The 24,656-nt window shown below is 42.1% G+C and overlaps 1 protein-coding gene and 1 long non-coding RNA gene across 3 annotated transcripts; one reads left to right on the top strand and one right to left on the bottom strand.

Annotated features, from left to right (window-relative positions):
- Positions 1-425: 425 nt before the first annotated feature.
- On the top strand, positions 426-5,634 carry LOC130605132 (uncharacterized). 2 transcript variants are annotated; one of them, XR_008973621.1, is made up of 4 exons: positions 426-836; positions 2,125-2,206; positions 3,007-3,172; positions 5,356-5,634. It is a non-coding gene; the product is annotated as an uncharacterized LOC130605132 (long non-coding RNA). The 2 variants fall into 2 exon arrangements; XR_008973620.1 differs by lacking the exon at positions 3,007-3,172.
- PDGFRL (platelet derived growth factor receptor like) lies at positions 1,524-24,137 on the bottom strand. Its single transcript, XM_057420342.1, has 6 exons — positions 23,989-24,137; positions 15,396-15,690; positions 7,596-7,747; positions 5,866-6,159; positions 5,427-5,566; positions 1,524-2,268 (listed from the first exon to the last, which is right to left on the bottom strand). The coding sequence occupies exons 1-6, from the start codon at positions 24,041-24,043 to the stop codon at positions 2,080-2,082; spliced, it is 1,125 nt and encodes a 374-aa protein (XP_057276325.1). The 5' UTR covers positions 24,044-24,137; the 3' UTR covers positions 1,524-2,079.
- Between the last annotated feature and the right edge of the window lie 519 nt (positions 24,138-24,656).

The raw sequence follows: 24,656 nt of genomic DNA, 5'->3' as shown, positions 1-24,656 counted from the left end.
ACCAAATAGTTTCTAGCCATTCAAACTATTCATAATATAGTTCACCTCTCTTCAGTACTTTTCTGTAAAGGTCTTTATATGAGTTTTGCAGTAAAATTTGAGGTGAATCATTTCCTTATGCTAACTGAAGACTTGAAGCTTCCCATTACAAACACCAAAGACGTGTCCAGGAAATTCCTTCTAGACAGTGAGTAACCACTCATCTTTCTTTAAAACTGTAGTTGCCTGACAGCCAGGACATCATTAAGGGCTGAGCTGGAGTTGAGGGGTAATCAGAAAGCTGGAATAATCATTGAAGCCTTAAGAAACAAATACCTGTTGTCCGTTGCTGCCACCTTACCATAGCAGAGCAGTGACCAACGTACAGACATCGAAATAATAGTGGTGGGCTTAGGCATGTGACTTTGACAAGTCACTTCCTTCAGTTCCCAGGCTTCATTCTCTTCCCTCATGTCACTGTTCACTTACGTGGAAATGTGTAATTGCATCAATGTGAAAAAGAATCAGGCCTGCCCAGAAGGCTTTTAGTAAAATGAGAACTATGTAAAATACAAAGTAAGCTAATTTTCATTGTTGACAATTACAGAAATCATTTTGATGTCTGCAGGGGGGGGAACCAAACACCAAAAATTCTTCCTTAAAGGCACTGCTTCTGTAGCCATAATGAGTCTTGAGAACTGCTTGTGATTGGTACATGCAACCATTTCACCCAAGGGTCACTACTCAAGCAATGATGCAACAACGGATCTGCATCGGCTTTTCCACTCCTGCTGAACTGTCACCAAGGAAATGATGCTACCTTGTGATCCACTGTGCTATTGAACCAGCCTGAGCAGGTGACACATCTCCCACTTGTTAGCTATTTTGAAGGAAATCAATTACTGATTTGATTGTATTGGAAGGTGTAGCTTACATGGTTTCTGTGCTTGAGGCCAAGAAGAAAAAACATTGCCAAAATATCCAACAACATTTTACCAGGTTCTTACCTCTTCTCTGCAAAGTCTCTTCCCTTGCACCGATAACTAAACCCAGGATGAAGATAGCAGTTGCTTATTTATCCATATACAATTCTGTGTAAATGAGATCTTTTTTTTCCTAAGAAACATCAGTTTTCTTCTAGGACACATCAGTTTTCTAAGTAAAGTAATACAATCAAGTTGCACTTGTTATTAACCTGAGAAAAGATTCTGCTGTATAATCAAACATTATTCTAATGTTATAGTTGTTGGTTGGGTTTTTTTTTTGTATATGATACTATATAAACAAATGCAAGTTTTACCTTTAGCAAACACTCTGCTATATGATTTAGTAAGCATAAGTGAACTCTCAGTAAGCTACATGGTATGAGACTGCAAGAATGCAACAACAGAAGAAAAATCCAACATAGTAGCCAACAGTTTACAAGTCTGTGGAGGTGCCCTCCAGCACCTTAATATGTATTTAGGATTAATCTTCCCCAGGAATGAGAATTCTATGTGTTTGTCTTTGTACAAACATGAAATGCAAACACACACACACATACATTTACATTTTCATAATATTCAGAAATTTAATTACTCTTGCAAAATAAACATTAGCTATTGGCTAATTCCATAAAAAGAGGTGTTTTTTGTTTGGTTTTGATACTGTTTCAAACATGTACAGTACTCTCAACTCTAAAATTGCACTGCACCAGGAGAGCTAGACCTGCTTGGTGAATTTCTGAGGATATTTCATACCCTCTCAGTTCTCACATACACAAAAAAGGCACAAACCATTCAGCAGGTTAACCTTAGAAAAGAGTTTGAAGAAAAAGATCATATGCAAAGAAAAGCCCAAGAGCACCTATTCCTAAATAAAGTAAACCCTATGCATGTTCAGGCTTAAACCTTAATGCTTCACAGTAGTATTATTAACTCACTACTGCTGGGCATAGGGAACTCTCTCTTGGCCAGTCAGGCTACTGAATATGGAATGCATTGATAGTGCATGAAAAAAGACAGCGATAGAGAAAAATGTCACTTAAATGTTACTAAAGAAAATAAATGGCTATAGTATCAAATAACGTACAGTTCGTTCCATGTCCAGAAGCCTCTCCGATCAATTCAGTTCAACTTTAGTAGCTACTGTTGTTTCTCCTTGTAGGTTCTGAGCTATACAAATGTAGTTTCCAGCATCTCTGGCTTCAAAACCCTCAACAAGAAGAATACTCTTTGAGATTCTTGTGGTATGTCCAATTCCTCTGTTTATCAATCTCCAGAAGTTTTGGATAATCACAGGCCTCTCAGACTGTTTAAAAGAAACAAATAAAAACAACCAACCACATAAGAAAATACATGATTCTGCAAAGTGCATTTAGTGACATCACCTTATCAAACCCTGAGAGATCAGATAGCAGGAAGCCTATAGTCAATAGACAGCCTTAAGTGAGGAAACTTAAGGTGGCTGGCAGTTGCAGCAACATTCCTGCACTAAATATTTACCTACCACCAAGTTACACCAAGTAAGACTAAATACAGCAGCTCTTCCACTCAAGTGCGGATACTGTGTATCTTTAGATAAGCAATGGCCTGCCAAAGTTCTGCCTGGAGTATATACATGAACTTGATTGCAGGTGTAGGCCACTTACTAAGGTTGCCTTTGGGTACTTGAACAAATAGGCAAGGTATCCTGCATGAGACATCAGGGAAGACGTGAGCTTATTTTCAGACTGAATTTCAGCATGCCTCAAAAAGGAAGACAGCAGCAGCATCAGTGGGTTCCCCAAGCTTTACCTATTTCTCTTTAGCACAGATAATAGCTTTAAATCACGTGTTGCAAACTAATTCCCCCACCTCTAGTTTCAGAAACACTGTATAACATACAAGCAAACTAACAATTCACAAATCCTAAATCAATCCTCACATTATGCTTTCAAGAATGTGCAACTTCAAAGCCAAAAATATGAATAAGGATGCTTAGAATGATGTTCTTACATTGCAATGGTATCATATATAATTGGTGCTAACCCCCCCGCTTTTCTAAAAGTGAATTCTCTGATGGACTGTTTATCAGGTCACACTCCCTGGCACCACACAAATTTGCAAAGGCCTGCATGAAATAAACTGGCCCAAAGATAGAATAAGGCAGTCTCTTCCCTTCCAAAAGCCATTATGCTAGTCAGCAGCTTCCATCAATAACCTGGATAAAACTGGTAAGAGAGGCTTCTGCTGGGAAACCATCTCCTCTTGCTTCATAAAATAGATGGTTTAGCTGTTTACCAACATGAATCCTATGAGGCTTAAGCTAATAGTAGCAAGAGGGTAAACCAGACACTTATCTAGTGCCAGAGCTACCGTCTCACACTTGCAAAATGACCAGTCCAGGAGAAGCCGCCAGTCTTTGTGAAGCTCAGGGGATGCCTAAAGAAGTGACACACATTTACAGCTAGCAAGAACTTCTTTTGCTTACAATGGTCATCTCACCCAGAAATTCTTAACCCTTTAGAAGGACTCAAGCCACTCTGCAGAACTCTACCTAGCAGAGCACAAACCTGTTGCCAGCCTGAAAATCAAGTGCTACCACACACATAATGCAAGACTAAGTTAGTTCTTAGAAAAAGCAAAGAGAACTTCCCTGACCCTAGTGAAAGTGAAGGCAAAGGCCATGTATGGCAGAAGCTATTTGCCAGGTTGGGCTCCTGCTAGCCCAGTTTTTCCTCAAACTAATTGCCTTCTGCTTTGAAGCTAGTTTCAGAGAATCATATTAATGAAGTAGATTGGTATGCATCAGTAAGCATTCACAGCAGGGGAATGACCAAATGCAGTTGTCAGGGAGTGGCAAGGGATAAAAAAAATGTACGAGGGAGAGGTTAGCGACTACAGAGACGGGGGTCTCTCCAATGCAATGTACCTAGCAGCAAGCAGAGATTGAAGTGATGCTTCTGCTCAGGGATCAAGTGGTAGTTGACACGCCAGGTGCTGGGGAACAAAAGCTGTCACTAAGCTCCCTGCATTGAAAGCAGCTGCAGTGAAAGGAAACATCCAACAAACCTTAGAATTCTGCCAGTCTCTTTTCTCGCACAAAAGAAGGTGTATCTGACCAGAATGACTGATTGTTCTCTCTCTTCTCCCTTCACCCCTACCTTTGCAGTATGAGAACAGTTCCTTAATAAATGTTGTCTCCAACATGCATGCAGTGCTTCTACTCTGACATCTACTTAATCATTTTGCTGGGTCAGAAACCAAACACAACTTTTCCCTCCCTATCCCCACGCACAGCTGGAGCTGAGACTGTTCAGTCTAATGATCAGTCCTTCCTAGAGCAGAGTCAGGTCACAGGCCAGAGTCTCTCTCCCAGCCACCATGTGCCCTGTATTGCAGCATGCACTACACTCATGGGAGATCACCTGCATGTATGTAGCTGTTCATATTCAATCAGTGCTAGAGTGTCTATCTTAACAGCTACAGCAAACCTCTGAGCTTTAGATTTGAATTTTCTCAAGCCTAGTAAGCACTAAATTCCAACCTCCCACTTAAACAATTACCTCTGCTGTTAAATTACTTAATTCTTTGCTGCCTCAGTGTTGATACAAATACCTCCTCAGAAAGCTCTACATGGTCCCTTGACAACCCAGCACCAGGAGGGCTAGCAAGTGAAATACAATGCAAACTCTCAGGTCATAGAGGATTCCTTTCCTCTGATGAAGGGTTCCATCTTCCAGCAGTCCTTCCTTTGCTCCTGGCTTGCTCAGGATAAACAGCAGCAGAATGAGGCTGGTTAATAAACAAGTCTCTACTGTAACTGCTCAGGGTGGGCAAAGGGAGAAGAGAGGGGATCACCAATGAAGCCAGTCAGATACACCTAAAGATGCCAATCAGATACACCTTTTGTGCAAGAAAAAGGACCAAAGTTCTAAGATTCACTGGATGTTTCCAACAGGTTCTTTCAAGATGAGGCAGGGCAGAAGCAGATTTCTGTGCTTCTGGATGTGCGTAGCAATTAAACTTAAAAGATTCTGTGCTGTGATGATTCATGTGCCTGAGCCACAAAGATGGAAGGTATATCAAATGCAGAGGCATCAGTGAGGATTTATGGCTTGGTCTAGAATAGCTTCCTGACGCTGGCTGGCTCTGACCCCGTCTGAGGATTTTCTTTGTAAGTGCTGCCAGAGGCCAAGTGTCTTTGGAATGGAAACCCGAGGGAAGAGCAAGCTCTGCTGAGCTTGATTTTTACTAACATGGGCAGAGATCTCCAGCTTTGTTCCTGTGCTACTTCAAGGCTCTCAGGGAATGACAAGGAAAATTCAAAAGGAACGTGCTGCCTCCTCCTGCTAGCATGCCCGGGCTAGGGAGAGTCAGACACCACAATCTGAAGGAATTTTTACTCCAACTCTAGACACTGACTGGCACTGAAGACATTACCTTTACAAAGCACACACCATTTCAGCCAGGGCATGCATCTCTTACCTCTTGCCCTGGGTACTGCCACCTGAAGTTCACATCTACATCCGGCTCACCAAGGACTGTGCAGATTACGTGAATGCTGTCACTGACATCTGCTCTGCTGGATGATGCTGAAATTGTGGTTGAGGGCGGGCCCTTGGGAACTAAGAGAAAGACAGTGTTTGGAAGAAGAAAATTAGTTTCTGAAGTTAAATACACTGATAAAGCTTAAGAGTCAATTTTTGCCTCTGCTTCCTTATTGCAACAAGTAAGTGATGTGCACCTGCAACTCTCCCCTCTACAGTGGGAAACTGCTGGAATTTAAACCTACAGTTTTATCACATATGCTTCTAATCAACATTTTAAAATTCTGTGATTATATATTTTACTTTTTTTTTAAGTACTGTTTTCTAAACAACGCCAGCAGAATGTCAGTGTAAGCATACAGAGAACTGCAACTTACCTTCCACATACAGTAGGTGATACTTGATGGAAATCTGAGGTGCTCCCTGTGACTCTGCTTTGCAGTAGACAATACCCTTATGATCAGAAGTAGGGTGCTGGTAGACAAAACCCTTCTTCACATCATAAACAATATCAGTTCCATCTGTTTCAATTTCTTCTGCTGGAAATTCCCTGTGCAGAGTTACTTTTGCTGAAGGAGTAGTAACACGACATGGGATGACTGCAGGTTTATCTGGGTTCAGGTATACAATCTCAAAATAACTGGGAGTAGGTACAAAAAGTTCCTCTTTATCTGTGCAGAAGAGTTGATACAGTTGGAATATTTACGTCTTGGCTTAACAGAAACAAAAGCACATATGACAAGAGAAAATAGCTATAAGCAGTATTAAAAATTACCCAAAGCTTTTTGCTTTAAATGTGCATCCACAGAAGAAAAAAAAATAGCAACTTTTCTAACCTGCGAGTATATATTTACATAGCTTGCATTAAACACATTAAAACAAAAAGAAAAGTATTCCTCACTGTAATCAAATTTTATTAATCTTGTGAAAATCTTCGGAATTCCTTTTTGACAAGTTTCCAAATACTCATCTGGATCCAATTCTGTTCACTCAACCACTTTTAAAGGATAGCACACATAAAACCCCCACCACCACTGGTAAGATAAGTATTAGAAACAGATATTATTTGGAGCTACAGCCTTTTCATACACATAATTTTAGGCAACTGTTTGATTTGCTTCTCTAAGTAGGTAAAATACTTAGCACTTTAAGAATGAAAGTTAAAGAGTAGTTCCATATTTGGCATGCTTCTTAGAAATACGAAACTGAAATTCCTCTTTCCAGCACAAGTGTTTATATAATAACTTCAGTGGAAAGTTCGCTCCAGCCTTTCTAAAGGAATGTATCATCAGAACATTAAGCACTTCTGATCAATGGCTTCTGCACAGTCTCATGGTCTAATTTAACTCCAAAACATATCACAAGCAACCCTAGTTTAGGATTTTGTACTAAAATATTTGCTAGCCAAAAATGGTTTCACTCTGATCAGGCACCAGACGTTGTTTTACCATTGAGAATGCTCTCCATGAGAAGAATAAGTGAACCACTTGATTACAGCTCTGATGTACCACGTAGCAGTAAACTCTGCACAGTTACACACTATGACCCTATCTGTGCAGTGTCAGGGCTAGTCAATCTCAAGCTCTGCTGGGCAACACATGTACTTAAGAGTGTTTTGCCTCTCAACATGCTACACAGACTCTTGTGAGAAACAATGGCCTTACAAGGATCAATAAGGTCAAGACTTAAGTCACTACAGGTAACTGGAAGGGGTGGGGAGAGGAGGAAGAAGAGTCCATGGGGTCATCTGAACGCTGTGACAAGATTAATCATCTGCACGGATTTATTTTCTTTATCCAGACACATTTTCAAAAATAAAGCATTTTTTAATTCATTTTTTAGAGGATGCTCAGAACATGTTAGTATTTTCAGAAGTATTTGCTTTCCATTGCATTATACATTATTTTGGGTACACATTTAGCATAATCCATAGGGAAAATGGACTCATTAATCACACTAAGCAAGTAATCTTCTGCTCACCAGCACCGTCTTAACAGCCACTAAAACTGTGGAAGAAAAATCTTGACAGTGAAATCACTGATGTAACTTTATTCCTGTCTTATTAGCAAATATATTTCCATTAATAAACCCCCAGTGAGTTAATTACCTGTGAAAAAGATGTACGTTGAGCCTGTTTTAGTCTCATCCTTCCTGCATTTGTTACCATTGCACAGCTGAAGCCAGCAGCTGTATTCACCTGTATCTGCTGCAGTGGAGTTTGCGAGGATCAGCTGACCATACCTGTCAAGCTGCTTTATACTGAAGAAAAACAAAAGGCACAGTAAAGCACAGATATATGTCTGTGTACATTTCTACTTTATTTTTTTATTCCTACTCTGCAATTGACCCACCTTTTGCTTCCAGAGCTATGCTGAAACTTCCCCTTTTGCTTCAGCAAATACCTGCTTACATGAGTAGTTCTCTTGATTTCAACTACACACAAGCACTTGCTAGCACTTGTCTTAGCTCATTCTTGAATTTCTTGCAGTCCCTGTTTTGAAACTGGGCTGCAACTGCTGTGACAACTTGTTCATCTATGTTTTAGCTCCATTTGTCCATATATAAGCCTGTATTTTCATGCTGCAAGTTAACCTGCCAGCATTCCAGTCCTTTTTTGATACCATTAACTGTACCACTGCTTCAATAGTATGTAACAAAGATAATTCAGGACCATTAAATAGCAGGTACTTTAATTAAAGAGTCTGTTTGATGATTTATGCCTGCTTTCACTGCGGACGCCTTCCCATCTTTAATATACTTTTCCAAGTTTCCACTTGCAAACACCATCATTAAAGAGCTTTTAGCCCAGCTTGGATTTGTTCTGCAAGTCATTCATTTCACATCGCCTACTCCTCTGCCCTAAGCCACCTCACTGGCATCATCTCACTCAAGTTTCCTCATCACCCCTCAGCTACTACAGAGCATGACCCCGAGAACTGCTGGAGGCGTATTGGCAGTGTCATCATGTAACTACACAAAATACAGCCTGCGTGACTATTTCAGACTTGATTTGCTTTTTTCTCCTCCTGAACTTCCCAGATACATCTCTCAGTGGACTGACATTCACAAACGTGCAACTATTTCTAAATATGTAGATATATATAATGTAGGTACTGGCAATGTTTCTAAGGGTCAAAGGTCCTATAGATGAAATTCTTCAGCTACAGTCTCATTTGTTCTTTTCTATTTTGAGGTTTGCTTTCCCTGACTCTTTCTTGCAGACAGATGGTGTTACAGTTGGCAGTCTGATGTGCTGCCTTTGATGGACTGCAAAAGCAACAGAGCAACAGTACCACTTCTTGGGGAACCCTGTGAGGACAGCCACTGTCAGTACTGATGCACTTCACTGCTGCTCTGACCCTTAAAAAGAGTTATTTTCAACCAACTGGCTTTACATGGTAGCACATCAAGAGCATGAAGGTTTCTCTACTTTCTTTTGCAAGACACCGAGTTACAAGGTCATTTCTGTTCTAACCAAGTCAGGAGATATCTTTCCAGTTTTAAGCATCCAATAGTGAACTTCTTTTTGGTGTTTCAAACAGGCTCTGCATGAAGTCTGAAGAGCTTCCATACTCTCATTCAGCTATGGATTCTCTGAATATCTGTTATTCTCTGAATATTTGTTGTTCTCCCATTTCTTCTTATTGTGGCAGTTACTCTGTAAGGCATGTGCCTGACTGAATCGTTTGGTTTGAGGATTAGCATGCTTTGAAGAAATTCTTATCCTCTACACCACCTTGTCACCACATAAGAGTGGTACCATAGACATGCCTGAATACTGTATGCTCTAAATGCTATGTTATGTTTACATCTGCATTTCAGGCAGAATAACTGCTTAAACAGAGAGGCCACTACTTCTAGCTACATGAGCTTCCCAGACTTCTGACTCCCTGGGTGTTCTGCTAGCAGTTTGCACTACTACCAGCGATCATAAACAATGGTTTGTGCAACCCAACATTTGGCCTCCAGCCAAGGCCAGTAGCTTAGAAATTAAACGCATACCAAATACACAATACAAACACGGCTAATTGAGAATTCTCTCTTCCATTAAAGCCCTCAGACAGCATTAGTACACTCAGCCACCATGGGGCAGTTTTGAGGCCTGCCTCAGGAAACAAGCTAAATTATGTTTCTTACCTGCTAATGTGTGTGTCCTACATGACATGGTTCAATTCCACTTTTCAGAAGCATGAGGTGTCCCTGCCCATGGCAGGGGTTTTGGAATTAGATGATCTTAACATCCTTTCCAATCCTAACTATTCTATGATTCTATGTAATCATGGAGAAGCAGCATTTTTATTTTTAATATATACACTACCTTGCATTATAAATGATCTTCAGGTTTTGGATAGGCTTTGAGAGATTCCTATTCATGCAACAGATCATGTTGTGTATCACAACCAACAGGAAGAGAAATCCAAAACATGTCCTACTGTGTATTATTATTTAGTTTCACAGTTCACATTTCATAGGCTACATGACTATATTAGCATAAAATATTTTGCAGGTATTCAGTAGTAAATGTTAACACTACAGAGATATCATTATGCCAGAACATTTTTCCCTCCAACCATTAATGCAGACACTGAACTATAGCTTGAAATCTCAACAGAAAAAAATAAGGTCAGAGTTAATTAATTACTGTACAGTGTGTTCTACTTAACTGAGAACTTTGCTATCCAGTAATCAATGGAAATAGTCTAGCGAGGTAGTCATCCACAAGCATGCACTAACAAAACCTGGGAACAGAGAGCTGAAGTGATGAAACTTGTGACATGACCACATTAAGCAGACAAAACAGGCCATAAGGAGCAAATTCTAAACAGTAAATCCTGCAGCTGACCAATATTTCCAGGATAATTTTCATTTCAGTACTGTTTTAGGTGCTGGGAAATCTGACTCAAAAGCCAAAAATCTGCTGTGCTCTACATATCACTAAGTAGAAACGTCGTATATACAAACATTTCAAGACTATTTAAATGAACTAGAAAACTACCCCAAAATCCTATTCCATATATTCACCTTATTAAGCTTTAGGTATCTGAAGTTTGAAAGATCTTTGCCAGAAAAATTATGCGAAGTTTAGAAGCTTAAAAATAAAATAAAAAAAAAGACAGAAATCAGTGTACACAGCATTACTTGCATACTTGCAGAGCACCTAGCAAACTCCTCTCAAGCAGCTACATTCATACCAACAAAACAGAGCTTATCTCCAACACAGCTCACTAGTAGAGGACATAGCGTCTTGCTGCTTCACGCAAGAAAAACCAATCCTAGCTTTCAGACTTCAGAACACATGGAACAAAATGGAATTCACTTACACATGAACATAACTGATGTCCCACAAAGCCAGGAGGAGCCCGCATTCACTGAAAGCAGTCTAATTTTGCCCTCCACAACATACAGGTTCCTCAATACTTGCGAGAATGCTCCTGTCCATACATCCCCTGCACACACATACGATGCATATCCAGCTCTTGCCCCAGCTTCTTCCACTGAAGCAGTTCCATTTCACATGAGTTTACTTATCAGGTAAAGTCCCGTGATAAAAACAGCTGGTCTTCATCAGGAAACTCAAACTCCAGGTCAGGCAGAGCAGAGACTGTATGAAGTTAAGACTGCCATCATCTAGAGCAGCTTTTTGCTATAACACATGAGAAAAGGAAAATGTGCTTGTCCTTATTTTTCTTTCATCCCTGTCAGTTTCTGATCCTTCTCATACATTGCAGATCCAGTTTCTAGGCCAGCCTACTGTCATTAATTTGTTATGCACAGTCTTATAAAACAGCATTCCAGCCCTTCTGTTATGGAGGTGCATGACCTACCTTTGATCATTAACAGGCCCCAGATTTTCGGCCAGTTCAGCCAGTACACAAAATTTTCAGACTAGAAGTTCTCTGCAGGGTGCATTTACACTGCAAAAGGCAAGACAGCATTACAGATAATAAGCTAGACCTGGAGAAAGCTGCTGTGCGTCCTTAACTCAAGAGTCAACTTTGCATGATTCTAGCTTCCTCCCCAGAGTTGCACTGCATGCTGCAGTCACTAAAGCAAAGTAAATAATTTCAGTGTGTACTGTTATTTACTCCAATTAGGATAGTGGAGAGGATTTCTCCTCCGGCTCAAAAAGAAACAGCCAAAGTACCTCCTTCCTCCTTTCACTCAGCATCTTTCCCCTCCACTCATATGGTAATTTTAACATGTTAACAGCTACAGACCTATTAAAACCTGAGACTCTCTGGTACAGCAAGCAAAAATATCTTATTTAACAGGTTGTAAAGTACACCCAAAAAGACAAACTCAAAGAAAACACAGCCACTAATACTACAGGAATGGCTTTTCTAATAATAATCCCTTCCTTCTTTGAAAAGTCATATGGTCCTCCAGGCTGCTGTATTCTCCTTACCATATGGATGAGTTAAAAATATGATAAGCATGGCACAGAAACAAAACATCTGGCTTTTATCCCTACTTTCTGCAATTATCCATAGGAAATACATTATATAGATGCTAAATTTAACTATTTACAAAACAAAACACCCTCTTCTCCCACAGCTACAGACAGGAAAACAGAACACAGTGAGCCTCTTCAGTGTCAGCTCCTGGCCTGGAAGAAGAGTTAACAAACTCTGCAACCAAGCTACAAATGCCCTCACTGCCCTGAACCTTAAAGGTCTTTTCTGCCTCCTTTAATTGCAATTCTGTTAGATGTCAGGGTCCTTAAATCCTGCTCTCTAGTAGCAGCTAGAGGACGTTAGCACTTCCAGGAGATACAAAACACCTTGCTTATTGTTAAAATTCCCACCAGACAAGTTGAATTTGTGCATCCCTCCCATTACTTAAAGGAAAACCATGAACTGGATACCTGAGCATCTGTTACTGTACACTTACAAATGAACAAAAGAATCATAGTCCTTAGTTCACAGCAATTGCATGGGCCTCATCACTACTGTCCCTCCTCCACACTTACCCTCTGAGCCCAGCAACAGGCTCTTCGACTTTCTATTACTGCCTCAGAGCTCAATCACTTCTCCCCTGGTGCAGCCACCAACTCTTGTTTGCACCAATGCCCCAACTCCAGCAAGACCAGCATGAAAACACAAAGTAAAAAGAGCTCAGCCCAGTTAATTAGCTTGGGTTTTACCCCACACCTAACTGGCAACAAAGGGATTACATCAGACTTGGTCTTTATGCACTCAAAAAATGTTAAAAGATACAGGACATAAATCTACCTAGACAATTAAACCACTTTTTCCTGTAGGTCATTTGATAGTATTTTTTTCTGATTCCCCCCCTTTGCCCTATATTCAGTTTTTGTTTTTAAATAATGAATGTAATTTCAAGTTTTGCCTGTTGCAGTTGGTTATTTGTGCATGGTCTTGTATGCTGTGAGGAACATTAGGCTCCTCTGAGTTAACCTTTGCTGCTGCCAATACACTTACCAACAGAGCTAACTAAATAACACGCCCTCTTTATGCCATTTCTACTTACATTCAAATCAAAGCTTTCTAAACCCACAGAATACAGATTTCACATTCTATAGAGCAGACTGCTCCACGTGCATCTATTAACACTAGAAAAGATCTTGAGATGATTACCAAAGTCACGCTAAAAATGTGATGAAAAATGTAACTGCACGTGATCCTTCAGTCAATTGTCACCATAAATTATCACTATTCTGTGACTTTGAAGTGTACTACTCATCTATGCTTTCAATTTCTCAAGTTGATTACAGGACCTTCTGCTTATAGCTACACTTAGATGTAGATATACACTAGAGTACAGTCTTTAGATGTAGACTTACAGTCTACACTTACTGCCTCAACAACTTATTTCAAAATATTTTTTCTAAAAAAAGATCATCATATTTCAATACAGACCCTTAGATATAAGCCTAGCATACTTCTAAAAGAGAATACTCTGACAAGTTATATCCACCCAGACAAATTTTTTATAGCTTTTTTGTCTGACATTATTAATTTCTGTAATATGGTTAAAAAATTACAAATACTGTGAACATGACTGAGAACAGAAAAGGTAAATTGCTGAAGCAACAGAACCCCAAACTACTTCAACTACAAAATGCCAAACTACATGCTTAGGAAATCCATACCTTCCCCCAACCCAAAACTACCGTAAATACTGGTATTCTGTCCCATGTGCATCACTAGAATAGTACTTCATTTTGCAAGAGAGGAACAGACAGTCAAATAATGAAGTAGCATTCACAGTCCTCTTCAAAAATGTGAATACTTGCCTTACTTTTGTTAAGTGCCAGATGCTAATACTCAGACAGCATGACCCGCTATATATACAGGACCAAATCATTCCACCAACCTATTTGCAAATGCACAAAACATAAGACACGCTTGAAAACAAGAACCAGCACACATATGGCTCCTGTTGATGTTATTTTGCAGGCTCAGCTTTGGCTTGCTGAAGGCCAGGTCTGTCCTGCAGCTGATAAACGCCACCTACTGGAATACATCCAGATAAAACAATGCAGAAGAAAAAGCAATAGTTGTTTAAAACGGGACACAAGATCATCTGAGAGCTGCTGCTGCGATAAGCCCTCAGCAGAAACAGGCTTGCTGCTGTAACTTACTACGACAGAAGCACTGCACTAGCTACAGAGGTTTATTCAGCCAGGGTAGCTCTTGAACTCCTCAGCCATCCCGGGACAAGCACATAAATACTCGAGAAGAACTGGCTTATGAATGTCAGGATATACGAGAAAACAGTGTATAACTGCCAATCTTCAACACTCTTTGAAAGAGAAGTGCTAAGTGGAGGAATATATCTGAAAAATTAATTAACTGGGTGTGACTGTAGCATCATACTGTAAATAAGGGAAATGGATTACAGAGATTCAGATAACCTCAGCCAGTTGTTTACAAACAGCATACACACTTAATTTAGGAACAAAAGGACAACAGGAGTCGATTTCCCCATACCTCTGTGCTTTTCTCACCTAATAATGAAAGAAAAGTTCCTTACAGTTCATTCTTAGGGCATCATTCACAGTGCTCCACAGTCTCCTCACTACTTGTCTTTCATCTTTAAGGAAGTGATCCTGCCCCTCTGCTCTTGCTCTGTTAGAGCCCACTTGGAGCACTGCGCCCAGTTCTGGTGTCCTCAACACAAGGACGTGGAGCTGTTGGAGCTAGTCCAGAGGAAGGCCACAAAGATGATAAGGGGTCTCTAACAACTATTTATGCAATTTCCTTTAAGATGTCACTACATGGAAGAAAAACCATTCCCAACCCCAAGGTGACTATCTTCAGCATTATACTCTGCCACACCACAGACTTCACAATCCCTTTTTTTTTTTTTTGTCATACAAAGATAACTGACTGAAAAAGTAAAGACTGCTCTTACTTGCTCCATAGCATGGTGGTTGGTGTATGTTTTTGCTAATTGAGAGATTCAGATGCTACAAGAGTATCTCGTTTGAGCCTCTTCAGGAAATTAATCTTAGTGTCTCAGGTGGTAGCCACACTGGCAACCAGTACAGGCCACCAGTAGCAGGCCTCTGTAGAGCTACAGAGTTGGTAGTGATACCTGACATCACACCCACTGAGAGTTTTACTTTGGACTAGCTCTAATATGGCTCCCTGTCCATGGCTGGAGCACACTGGTGTCCTGCTGGACTGCATCTTCTATTTCAGATCTATTTGAGGGAAACCTAGTTCACACATACAAGACTATTCCACAGTGCAGACCACACAGCAGTAACTCGCGATGTCTGAAAGATGCTCATCCTTTTCTGCTGGCATTAGAAATCACGAGATGAAATACTTTGATTGTAAAAATGTAAACAAGCAAACAAAACGAAAACCCCAATAGTCTTGAATGTGGTGGCAAAACACAAAACAAAAACCCCTCAAAACCATGAAAAACAGCTTACCTGAGTCTGGAGTCTTTAAAGGTGTCTAAGTATGAAGGATAGTTCCAAGTAACATTACTCCCCTTGCATCGCAGTTCTATGCTTTGTCCTGCAGCCAGGCTTAAAGTGGGAGCTAGTTTTTGGTAGTGACCTTTATCCATCACCTGTGTCAGTATGGACTGGGACTTCAAAGAGGAGTCAACAGATTCTCTCTCCTTCATTTTAGAAGCCTTGGGTTTTACTCTTTTGTTAATAGGCTTAATTTTGTTTTCCCCAGGTTCTTTGGGATGCTTACTCTTCGCAGGCTGTCCCATAACTAGTAAAGAAAAGGTAGCAATGTTATTGATTCAGAAAAGGTTACACAGTCATTTTGCAAAAAGAAATCTTCCTCACCACAGAGAATAAAATAACTAAAGTTTTGTTCTTCCTATAAAGGATTCATAAAACAAGTAAGAGCTAATTTCCATAAGTTTCTGAAGTCTCTGGCATGACCCATTTTCCTGAGGGGAAAAAAAAAAAACACAACAAAAAACCAGCTTTCAACATGTGGAAAAATCTATACTTAATAGTTGACATGAACAGACAAATATGTGAGGTATGAAAACTTTAGAAATGGGAAAGAAATACAGCATTTCTATCTCCAGTTACTTTTGTCTTTTCTACCTCATGTCATTGCCATTTAGTGCACAACACTACTCAAGTTCTCCACCTTCATAAGGATGCCACACACACATCAATTCTGCATGGCCTTTTCACACACCATGCTACCAAGACAGACACATGAAGAGAAACTTTCAAGTGTGAAGCTTTATGATGATTTATAATATACTGACAGCAATGTAGCTTTCTTCTTTTCAGTTAAGTACTGTGAAAACACAAATTGCACTTAAGTTACTTGGAGGTAGTATTTAATTCATCACCTCTCTGCTGCAGCAGCCATTTATTTTCACAGTCCAGATGAAAACAGGACCTTATTTAGAGGCAAACAGTGGATCTACCTGCTAGATACAACAGGGACGTCCTGCTGCCTTTAAAAACAAAGCAAGGGAAAAGTGAGGTGTCACTAATTCAAGAAAGGTAAAAGAAAACTCCTACTTTGACAGATGGCAGGAAGCACAGATCTGCAAGATGAGTGTAAAACTTCTGCCCCAGACACCAAAAACTCCAATAACTGCCTGACAGCTAATTCACACATTGAACACTGCCTTTCCACATGAAAATGCTCGGGTAATTTATTGTACAAATCAATCCAAAAGCTCCCTCTGCAATTAAAAATAGCCCTGCTGTATATTGAGTTAACAGAATTAAAACCGGTACTGGCTGCAGCATGAACAGCAGCACTTTCAGACTCCTGCCACTGATGGCTCCCATGACACTTCCCATACCCTGCCTGGATATCTTGCACTGCTTCAGCCTTCCACTTCTGTAAGTCCAGGCTAAGGTACACCACATCCCTTAAATGGCACAGAGCCTTATGAGCACAAATTTTAAAAACAGGAAATTCAATCTGAGCATAAGAAAACATTTCACATTTTACTGTGAGGGTGATCAAGGTTGCCAGAGAGGTAGTGGAGTACCCATCAATGGAGATGCTCAAAACCCAGCTGGACAGCACCCTAGGCACCCTGCTCGAGCAGTGGGTTGGACTGGGTGATTCCAAGAGGTCTCTTCCAATCTCAGCCATTCTGTGACTCCATGACGGCTGCCTGTGTAGAAGCAGTTGCCTTCAGGTCTCACACCAACTGGAAAATAAACTGGAAGACAGCAACGCTGTAATCACCTTGGTTTGCCCAATGCATTCTGAACTTTTTTGGACTTGGGGGAATGATGGAAAGGAAAATTTCAGAGAATGGCTGCTGCCTCCCACAGCAGAGCATGAAGTAGGGTTTTTCTAGTCACTCAGAGCACATTACCCTAGCAAGTGACACAGTGTGTGTATTACAGGGGCAAACGGTGCAGGAGCATTTATACCTGCATTACATTAGAAAGGCAACAGTGGGTCAGGCCAAATGTTTGCCTAGCCAACATCTTTGCACTGACACCACCCAGCATTAGATGTCAACCAGGGAACAGGGCACCCATCTCTGCTCCTTTCAGACTAGTCTCCTCTTTCCCAAGAACCTTTAGCTCAAGGAATCTGAATCGCAGTTGCTGTTTTGTTGTCCTTGGTGGATTTTTCGTTCATTGATTAGACTGGTCAGTTTTCAAAGCTACATAAATTATACATAAATATTAGATGCCTCCTAGGTTTTGTATTAACTGAATAAATATCCATGGTTTCTTCAACAGCTTTCTCTGCAGCACTTGTACTTTAGCAAAATTTAAGTGTCTTTCAAACATATCCTTCCCGGATTGACAAGTCCTACTCTATTTATTTTTTCCCTGTAAAGAATACATGTTACAACAGTTCAATTACAACAAGCTTGGGTAATGAAGACAAAAGCAGACTGCACACCAGGCTCAAGATACAGTCACATCACTGTTGTACATATTAGCAGTGTCTTCTTTCATGTCTAAAGAGCTCATTACTTTTCAAGAAAGTAGTACTAGGAGCTGACTTTCTCTAGAATAATCCAGCATAACTCCAAGATCACTTTCCTAAGTATGAATCATTGGTTAGAATTCCTAAGTAGAAACACATCAATGTGTGTATGAAGTTCGAGTCATCTGTGTTACTCTGCATCTACCAACACAATTTTCACCACCCAGTCTTTCAAAATGGAGTAATCCTTCCGCAACTCTTTGCTGAAAGTTTCCTTTTAGCAGATTTATCAATATGCTGAAAAGCATGTGCCTTACAAGATCCCTGTGAAATTCAGCTGGATAAAAACAATTCTATGCTCACATTGCAAAACCTGAAGATTAACTCCTACTCTTTGTTTTCTATTAGTTATTACGCTGCTAGAGGTCTTGCAGCACCTTAGTTCCCATGAAGCCTTTAACAACAGGCTTATGAAAAGCCTTCAGGAATCCAAATATTTCAACCAGCTCATCCATGGCCACACTGTATAACTATAAAACAAAACACATTTCTGAAGGGGGAGAGGTGGGCAACCATATAAAGCCATACTGACTTCTGTATTTCATTTATTTATTCATGAGTTCAATTTACAGAGATCTGACTTTGTGCCCATACCTCCCTCAAAAATCTTACAATACTGGCATATTTTTTCCCTGGAAAGGAACAGTTACGTGATGGGCAATGCATCCAAGTTAAGACTTCTGCGATATCAGATTCAAATTTAAGTCTCAGGTGTGTATCATCAACTCACTGCACTTAAACGCTGTTCATGTTGTTGATTTTCTCTAAAGCCAGTTAGTTTGGCATATTAATGAGAAATGTCCTCTAATGATTCTCCCTATAGGCAAACATTCTGCCTTGGAGCCTGCTATTACAGTGCTCAGTAGAATACTGCACTCAAGGTTTCCAATATGCTTATCCATGTCACCATTTTCCATTAAAACCTTGCTAAGCATCTCCATAGGTGCACACAATTGAGTTTTTAAGTTTCACTTTCTGTAGGTGTTCTTTCTTATCCCTGTTCCTACCAGCCTTACAAATTCTGGGGCCATCTCCCCCTGCTCCACCCCAGCACATCACAGGAAGAAAAGGATTTATGGTTGGTTTTATCCCTTGTGCAAGCTGTTTCTCAAACTCTTTTCATCTGCCTTATTCTGTTTTTTATATTTAATCCATATGTGAGTTAATGAGCCTCCTCATCTTATGTAACTCCCCCTTCCAAAATTAAATGCATCAGTTGTTTCTTTGGCTTTTATTATTCCTGCAAGAATATTAAATCTGCTGTCTGGCTGACCTAAAGCAACATCCGAAACCAATTACCTGAGCACTGCTCTAGATCAAGTCCAGAACTGCTGCTTTCCTCAGGGGTTCTCTGAAATCATCATTTGTGGCATCTAAACAATTGCACTTGGCATCAAACCCGACATGTGTCATCCAACCTATGTGAGGGTAATTCTTCCTTTTTCTTTCCTATTCAGTCCTTCCTGCCCCTCTGATTTTCCTTAACAGAGCGGTCATTCCCTCCATCACACTGGGCGGTCAGTTAACACATTAGTTGTTCTCCACTGAGCTGGTATTTCAGTCCAGATGACTTTTGCTGACCAAACCCACCAGGAATCAGATTTAACACTAAAGCTTTCTTCAACACATACTGCCACTTCTCCTTTGGGTTGAGCTATTCCATCCTTCCTGTGTAATTTGTGCCCTAGTATTAGAAGGTCCCACTGACAGACCTGATAAACAGCTAAGCATCCCCATTTCAAACTCGCTGTTCCTATTCCTTGTTGCACTTTCCAAATCTGTCTGTTAGAAGCGCATAAGCCTTGGTCCAGCCACCCTTTTATTTTTACCCCAAACTCTACTGAAATTGGACTATTTGTTTAAACTACTCTTGATCACCTCTACTACATTCCACCAGCCTCAAACCTGACACTTGTTTGAAGGCACATGGATCATAAAACCTCACCCCAAGCAAATGCATCATCCCAAACTGTGTGCTCTTCCACACCTGACACTCTGCCTTTAAGAAACTGCTAAGGGCTCCCCTATGAAAGCTTTTCAATTTTAACTGCCAGAAGCCTGGTTTTGATTTTCTCTAAACGAAGGTTCTCCTTTCTGCACAAGCTCCCTCTGTTCCACACTCCTGTAGCTCCCAGCAAGTCTGAACACTTTCCTTCTACACCAACTCCCAGCCACACAGTGAGACTCTTGTCTGTCTGACCTTGGACTTCCCTGCAGGTGACAGCAGGGGCATTTCAGAAAACACCATCAGAGAAGCTTTTACGTTCCTACAGAGAAAACCTGCTTCTGCCTCTTTGCTGTACCTGCCCAAGTGTGGGGAATATTGAACAGGAAGCTGCGCCAGCAGACCTGGACGAGAGCACGAACATCCTGACCCTCATCAGCTGCAAACCACGGGAGTCAAGAGGAATCAAAGTTAAAGCATCGAGATAACTTCCAAGAAGTGTAGATATTGAAACAAAGAAAGTTACTGAAAGACAAAGATGAGACGTTGTACCCGGGACTTTTCAAGGAGCTACTGGAAAGTCTCCAGTGTGGGCTGAGGGGAGAAAAAAATACGTGTTCAAGGAAAATGGAAAGTAATAATGTAGCAGAAAGTGGTAACAGAAAAACCTGCTTATACATCTAAGAACAAATAAGTTGTTCAAGCAAAGGCACGTGGACAATAATGTGATTAATTGAAAAGGCGCGTGATCAGTAATGTCATTGGCTGGGAAAAGCATATGATGTTGCAAAAAGTACCAAAAAGAAACTAACCCATACTAACAATTACTAACCGCTAGGCAGGGGTCTATAAAAAGCCTGTAAGTTCACATAATAAACTATTTCAGTTGCACCACAACTGGAGTCCGTGCCTCAGTTGCCACATCCGAGAGGTGAATTGCCAAGCAAGTAGTGACTGTGCTCCTCCCCCAACACTCCCCATCAGCCTGTCCAGGTATCTACTGAAACTGTCACTTCTGTGCCTCACAATTCTGCCTTCTCTCATCACTCAATTAAGTATCTCTATGCCCAGCAAATAAAATAACTGGAACATAGTCTATCACCTAAAATAAAGAGGACACACAATCAAATCCCTCTAGAAACATAGAATTCCATTTCTTTACCCAAACTGTAAGACTTGCCCAGGGAAGGGAACAAACTCAACAAGCTCGTTTATGCAAGTACATGTTGGGCTACTGGTATTGTCTCACTAGATTTATGTGCAGAGCCCTCAGTGTTTTCATCTAGCAATGGCACTTATTAATAAAATTAATAAAAATAAAAAATTAAGACTTAGTAGAAAAATATTGAGAAAACTTCTTTCAACCTCTGATCAGCTCCCAATGTCAGTTCTAAGATGCACCATACTGATTTCCTCCACAGCAGTACATTCATGGCCCCTACTAACAGTCTCCAAAGCAGGAGACTATGCATCAATACACCAAAGAAATAACACAGTGCAGCACTTCTGCTCCTCATTCACAGTATTCCTCTCATCCTATCCTTTACTGTTTGCTGCCCCTTGTTCTCACAGAAATTACACACACAACAATCCCCAAATAAGTGTTTGTCACAGAGTCCTAGAAAGCATCCAGTTTAGATTTCAGACAGACATCACCTATGCCCACATGCATGTTCCATCAGCCTCATAGCTGCACATGTTATAACTCAAGAAGGTCCCTGATCTTATTCAGGTGTCCACCTAGAGTACTGCTGAAGAACAGAATGAGCAAGGTCTCCCACAGGGACAAAGGAATTGGGCTCACTGTCTGCCAGACCTACCATTCCATGCAGCCCCATGCTACATCTTGGCAGCATCGGAAACTTCTCAACTCATTAATACTGGTTAATTCTTCCTTGAAAAAAAGAATAAATCAAATGAGAAGTTAACATAAAGAATAATTCTTAACCACCAGGATTAAGATGAGAGGCAAGAGCCTTTGTAATCACAACTAACGTAACAAAGCAGGTTGGCCACATCTCTACAGTACTTCAAATGAAAAGCTAATAATCCAAACACTCATAAAGACAATAGATGGTGACACAAACTGGAGGGACATATTTCACTGTTCATTAATAACACAAGCTAAATTAGAATGGCTATTTTGAAATCACAACGTCTATATGACGACTTACACCTCTAGCTTTAAACAAGGAACTAGCATTGAACACACCAGGTTACCTTCTCCCATAGCTAAGCTCATGGATGATATAGTGGGAACCACTCAGTCAAACCTCAACATAAACTAGACAAACTAAGAACACAGGCCTGGGAAATCTTTTGCTCAAGTTTCAAGACATTTCTCATCCTGTGCTTTTATTGACTCTCAAATAGGAAACACTTTTCTTGATGTCCGGAGGACCTGGAGGTGTTGGTCAATGAGAAAATGAACATGAGCCAGCAGTGTGCGCTCACAGCCCAGAAAGCCAACCGTATCCCAGGCGGCATCAAAAGGAGCATGACCAGCAAGTCGAAGGAGGTGATCCTACCCCTCTACTCTGCTCTCGTGAGACCTCACTTGGAGTATTGTGTGCAGTTCCGGTGTCCTCAACATAAAAAGGACATGGAACTGTTGGAACAAGTGCAGAGGAAGGCCACGAGGATGATCAGGGGACTGGAGCACCTCCCATATGAAGACAGTCTGAGAAAGTTGGGGCTGTTCAGCCTGGAGAAGAGAAGGCTGCATGGAGATCCCAGAGCAGCCTTCCAGTATCTGAAGGGGGCCTATAGGGATGCTGGGGATGGACTATTCATTAGGGACCATAATGATAGAACAAGGGGTAATGGGTTAAAACTTACACAGGGGAAGTTTAGATTGGATATAAGGAAGAAGTTCTTTACTGTAAGGGTGGTGAGGCACTGGAATGGGTTGCCCAGGGAAGCTGTGAATGCTCCATCCCTGGCGGTGTTCAAGGCCAGGTTGGATGAAGCCTTGGGTGACATGATTTAGTGTAAGGTGTCCCTGCCCATGGCAGGGGGGTTGGAACTAGATGATCTTCAGGTCCTTTCCAACCCTAACTCTTCTATGATTCTATGATTCTGTGAGGTAATGTACACCCACAGAGTGGGTCTTCCAGCAGAAATCACCTCCTGCACCACACTGGTCTGGAGTTCAACTCCTTTGCACTTAAGTCATAAGAAGGATGGGGATAGTAAGGACTTCTCAAAGTCCCTTCCTGCCCTGTTCAGTTGCTCAGAGCCTTGTCCAACTATCCCAAAGGCTGGAGACCCTACAGCCTCCTCCAGTAACTTCTTTCAGTGCTTGAGAGCTCTCAGGGTGAAGGTCTTACATTCTTACAAGAACTTTCTTCCCTGATAACCTCTTGGGCTGCTGGTGGTATCTACCTCTCTGCCTCCCACCGTGCACCTCGGAGCCTCCCTCCGATTTCTCTACAAACCCTTCCACAAGCTACACACGCCTGCTGTGGTACAAAACAAAGGGATTTTTATTTTTATTCCTTCTGAACACATTTTAGTAAGTTTGCATTCTACAAGATGGAAACAGCCTCTCTCTTGCCTAGTTATAGTCTTTAAAAGGAACGGTTATGACTATCCTTTTCCAGTCAGAAACTTGCCTCCTTTCCCACCAAGACTTCATCACAACCTGAAGCTAAGTCAGGAGTGGAGTCTGGTTCTCTCTACAACCCAACAACCATGCAAAAAACCACTTCATTTACTCTTTAAACCTGAGCACCCCCTCCAGCATTGACCCTCCTCCAGAGCCGCACAGAGATTTAAGCACAGGTTCAAACGTCGACCCTGAATAGAAAGGGCGGCTGTTGTGGGGACGAACACCTCCCCCACAACTCCAACACAGACTGAAACCTCGTCTTCAGTCCCGGGAGCAAAGCCTCGGCGGCTCGCTGGCCACAGACCGAGAGCCGGCCGCCTTCCCCCAGCCTCTGCCCAGCAGGACGGCAGCCCCGCCGACCCCGAGATGGCTCCGCCCCGGCCCCAGAACCTGGCATGGACCGAGCTGGGCAGGGGCGGCCGCGCTGAGGGCGAGGGAGGGGACCCAGCTGCAAGGCAAGCCCGAGGCGACTCGCGAAGCCGGGGAACCCGGCGGGACGGCGGGGGTCGCGGCTCACCGTGCGGCAGCGTTTCCTGCAGCAGCAGCAGGCTGAGGAGCACCCAGAGCCGCATTGCGGGACCGGCCGGAGCGCTGGGCTGAGCCGAGGCCGGAGCGGCTGTGGGAAGCGGCCTCGTGGCGCCCCGACGGACCGCGGCGCGGGGAGGAGCCGGCCGGCGGAGGGACTGGGAGCGGGGCTGGGCAGGGCGTGTCGCGACTGCAGTGCCCCAGGGCGCGCTCGCCGCCCAGCGCGGCTTGGCTGAGGGAGGGAAGAGCCGCGACGCCGCGGCAGACGGGTCCAGCTCCTCGCAGGCCGGGACACCTGCTGCCGTGTTTCACCGGTCACTCCGGGGCTCCTCGCGTCAGCGGCCTCCCTCTGCTGCACCTCTGCTGCAGCTCCTGACCGGGCAGCTGAGAGCAATGACACAAGCCCACCCCCCGGCCGTCAGACCCAGCGCACTCACACCGGGCTGCCTCCCAAACAGTCATGACCCTAGGGCCAGCTGTAGAGGTTTAGTGCTGGAATTAGCTCATCGGTGGCAGCTGCTCTTTGCCATACTTAGCCTTGCATAGGTGGAAACTGTTTGTCTTTGGGCCTGTAGCTGGGTCTGCAGAGGGGAGTGGTAAGTTATATGGCACTTGGTGACCCTATGAGTGGACAGGAGGCACACGTCAGTGCTGGCCTAA

The sequence above is a fragment of the Pezoporus wallicus genome, unplaced genomic scaffold, assembly GCF_028554395.1.
Source record: "Pezoporus wallicus isolate ANWC-B61680 ecotype Strahan unplaced genomic scaffold, APGP_CSIRO_Pwel_v1 contig_5552, whole genome shotgun sequence".
NCBI classification, from domain to species: Eukaryota; Metazoa; Chordata; class Aves; order Psittaciformes; family Psittacidae; genus Pezoporus; species Pezoporus wallicus.
The sequence above is the reverse complement of the archived record's forward strand: the minus strand, read 5'-3'. Positions and strand labels throughout refer to the sequence as shown.

Coding starts and splice junctions, on each gene's coding strand:
- PDGFRL (XM_057420342.1), bottom strand. CDS start 24,043: ATGCGGCTCTGGGTGCTCCTCAGCCTGCTGCTGCTGCAGGAAACGCTG. Junction 15,691..23,988: donor GCAGGAAACGCTGCCGCACG/GTGAGCCGCGAC, acceptor TTTCTTTACTAG/TTATGGGACAGCCTGCGAAG. Junction 6,160..7,595: donor AACGTACATCTTTTTCACAG/GTAATTAACTCA, acceptor TCTTCTGCACAG/ATAAAGAGGAACTTTTTGTA.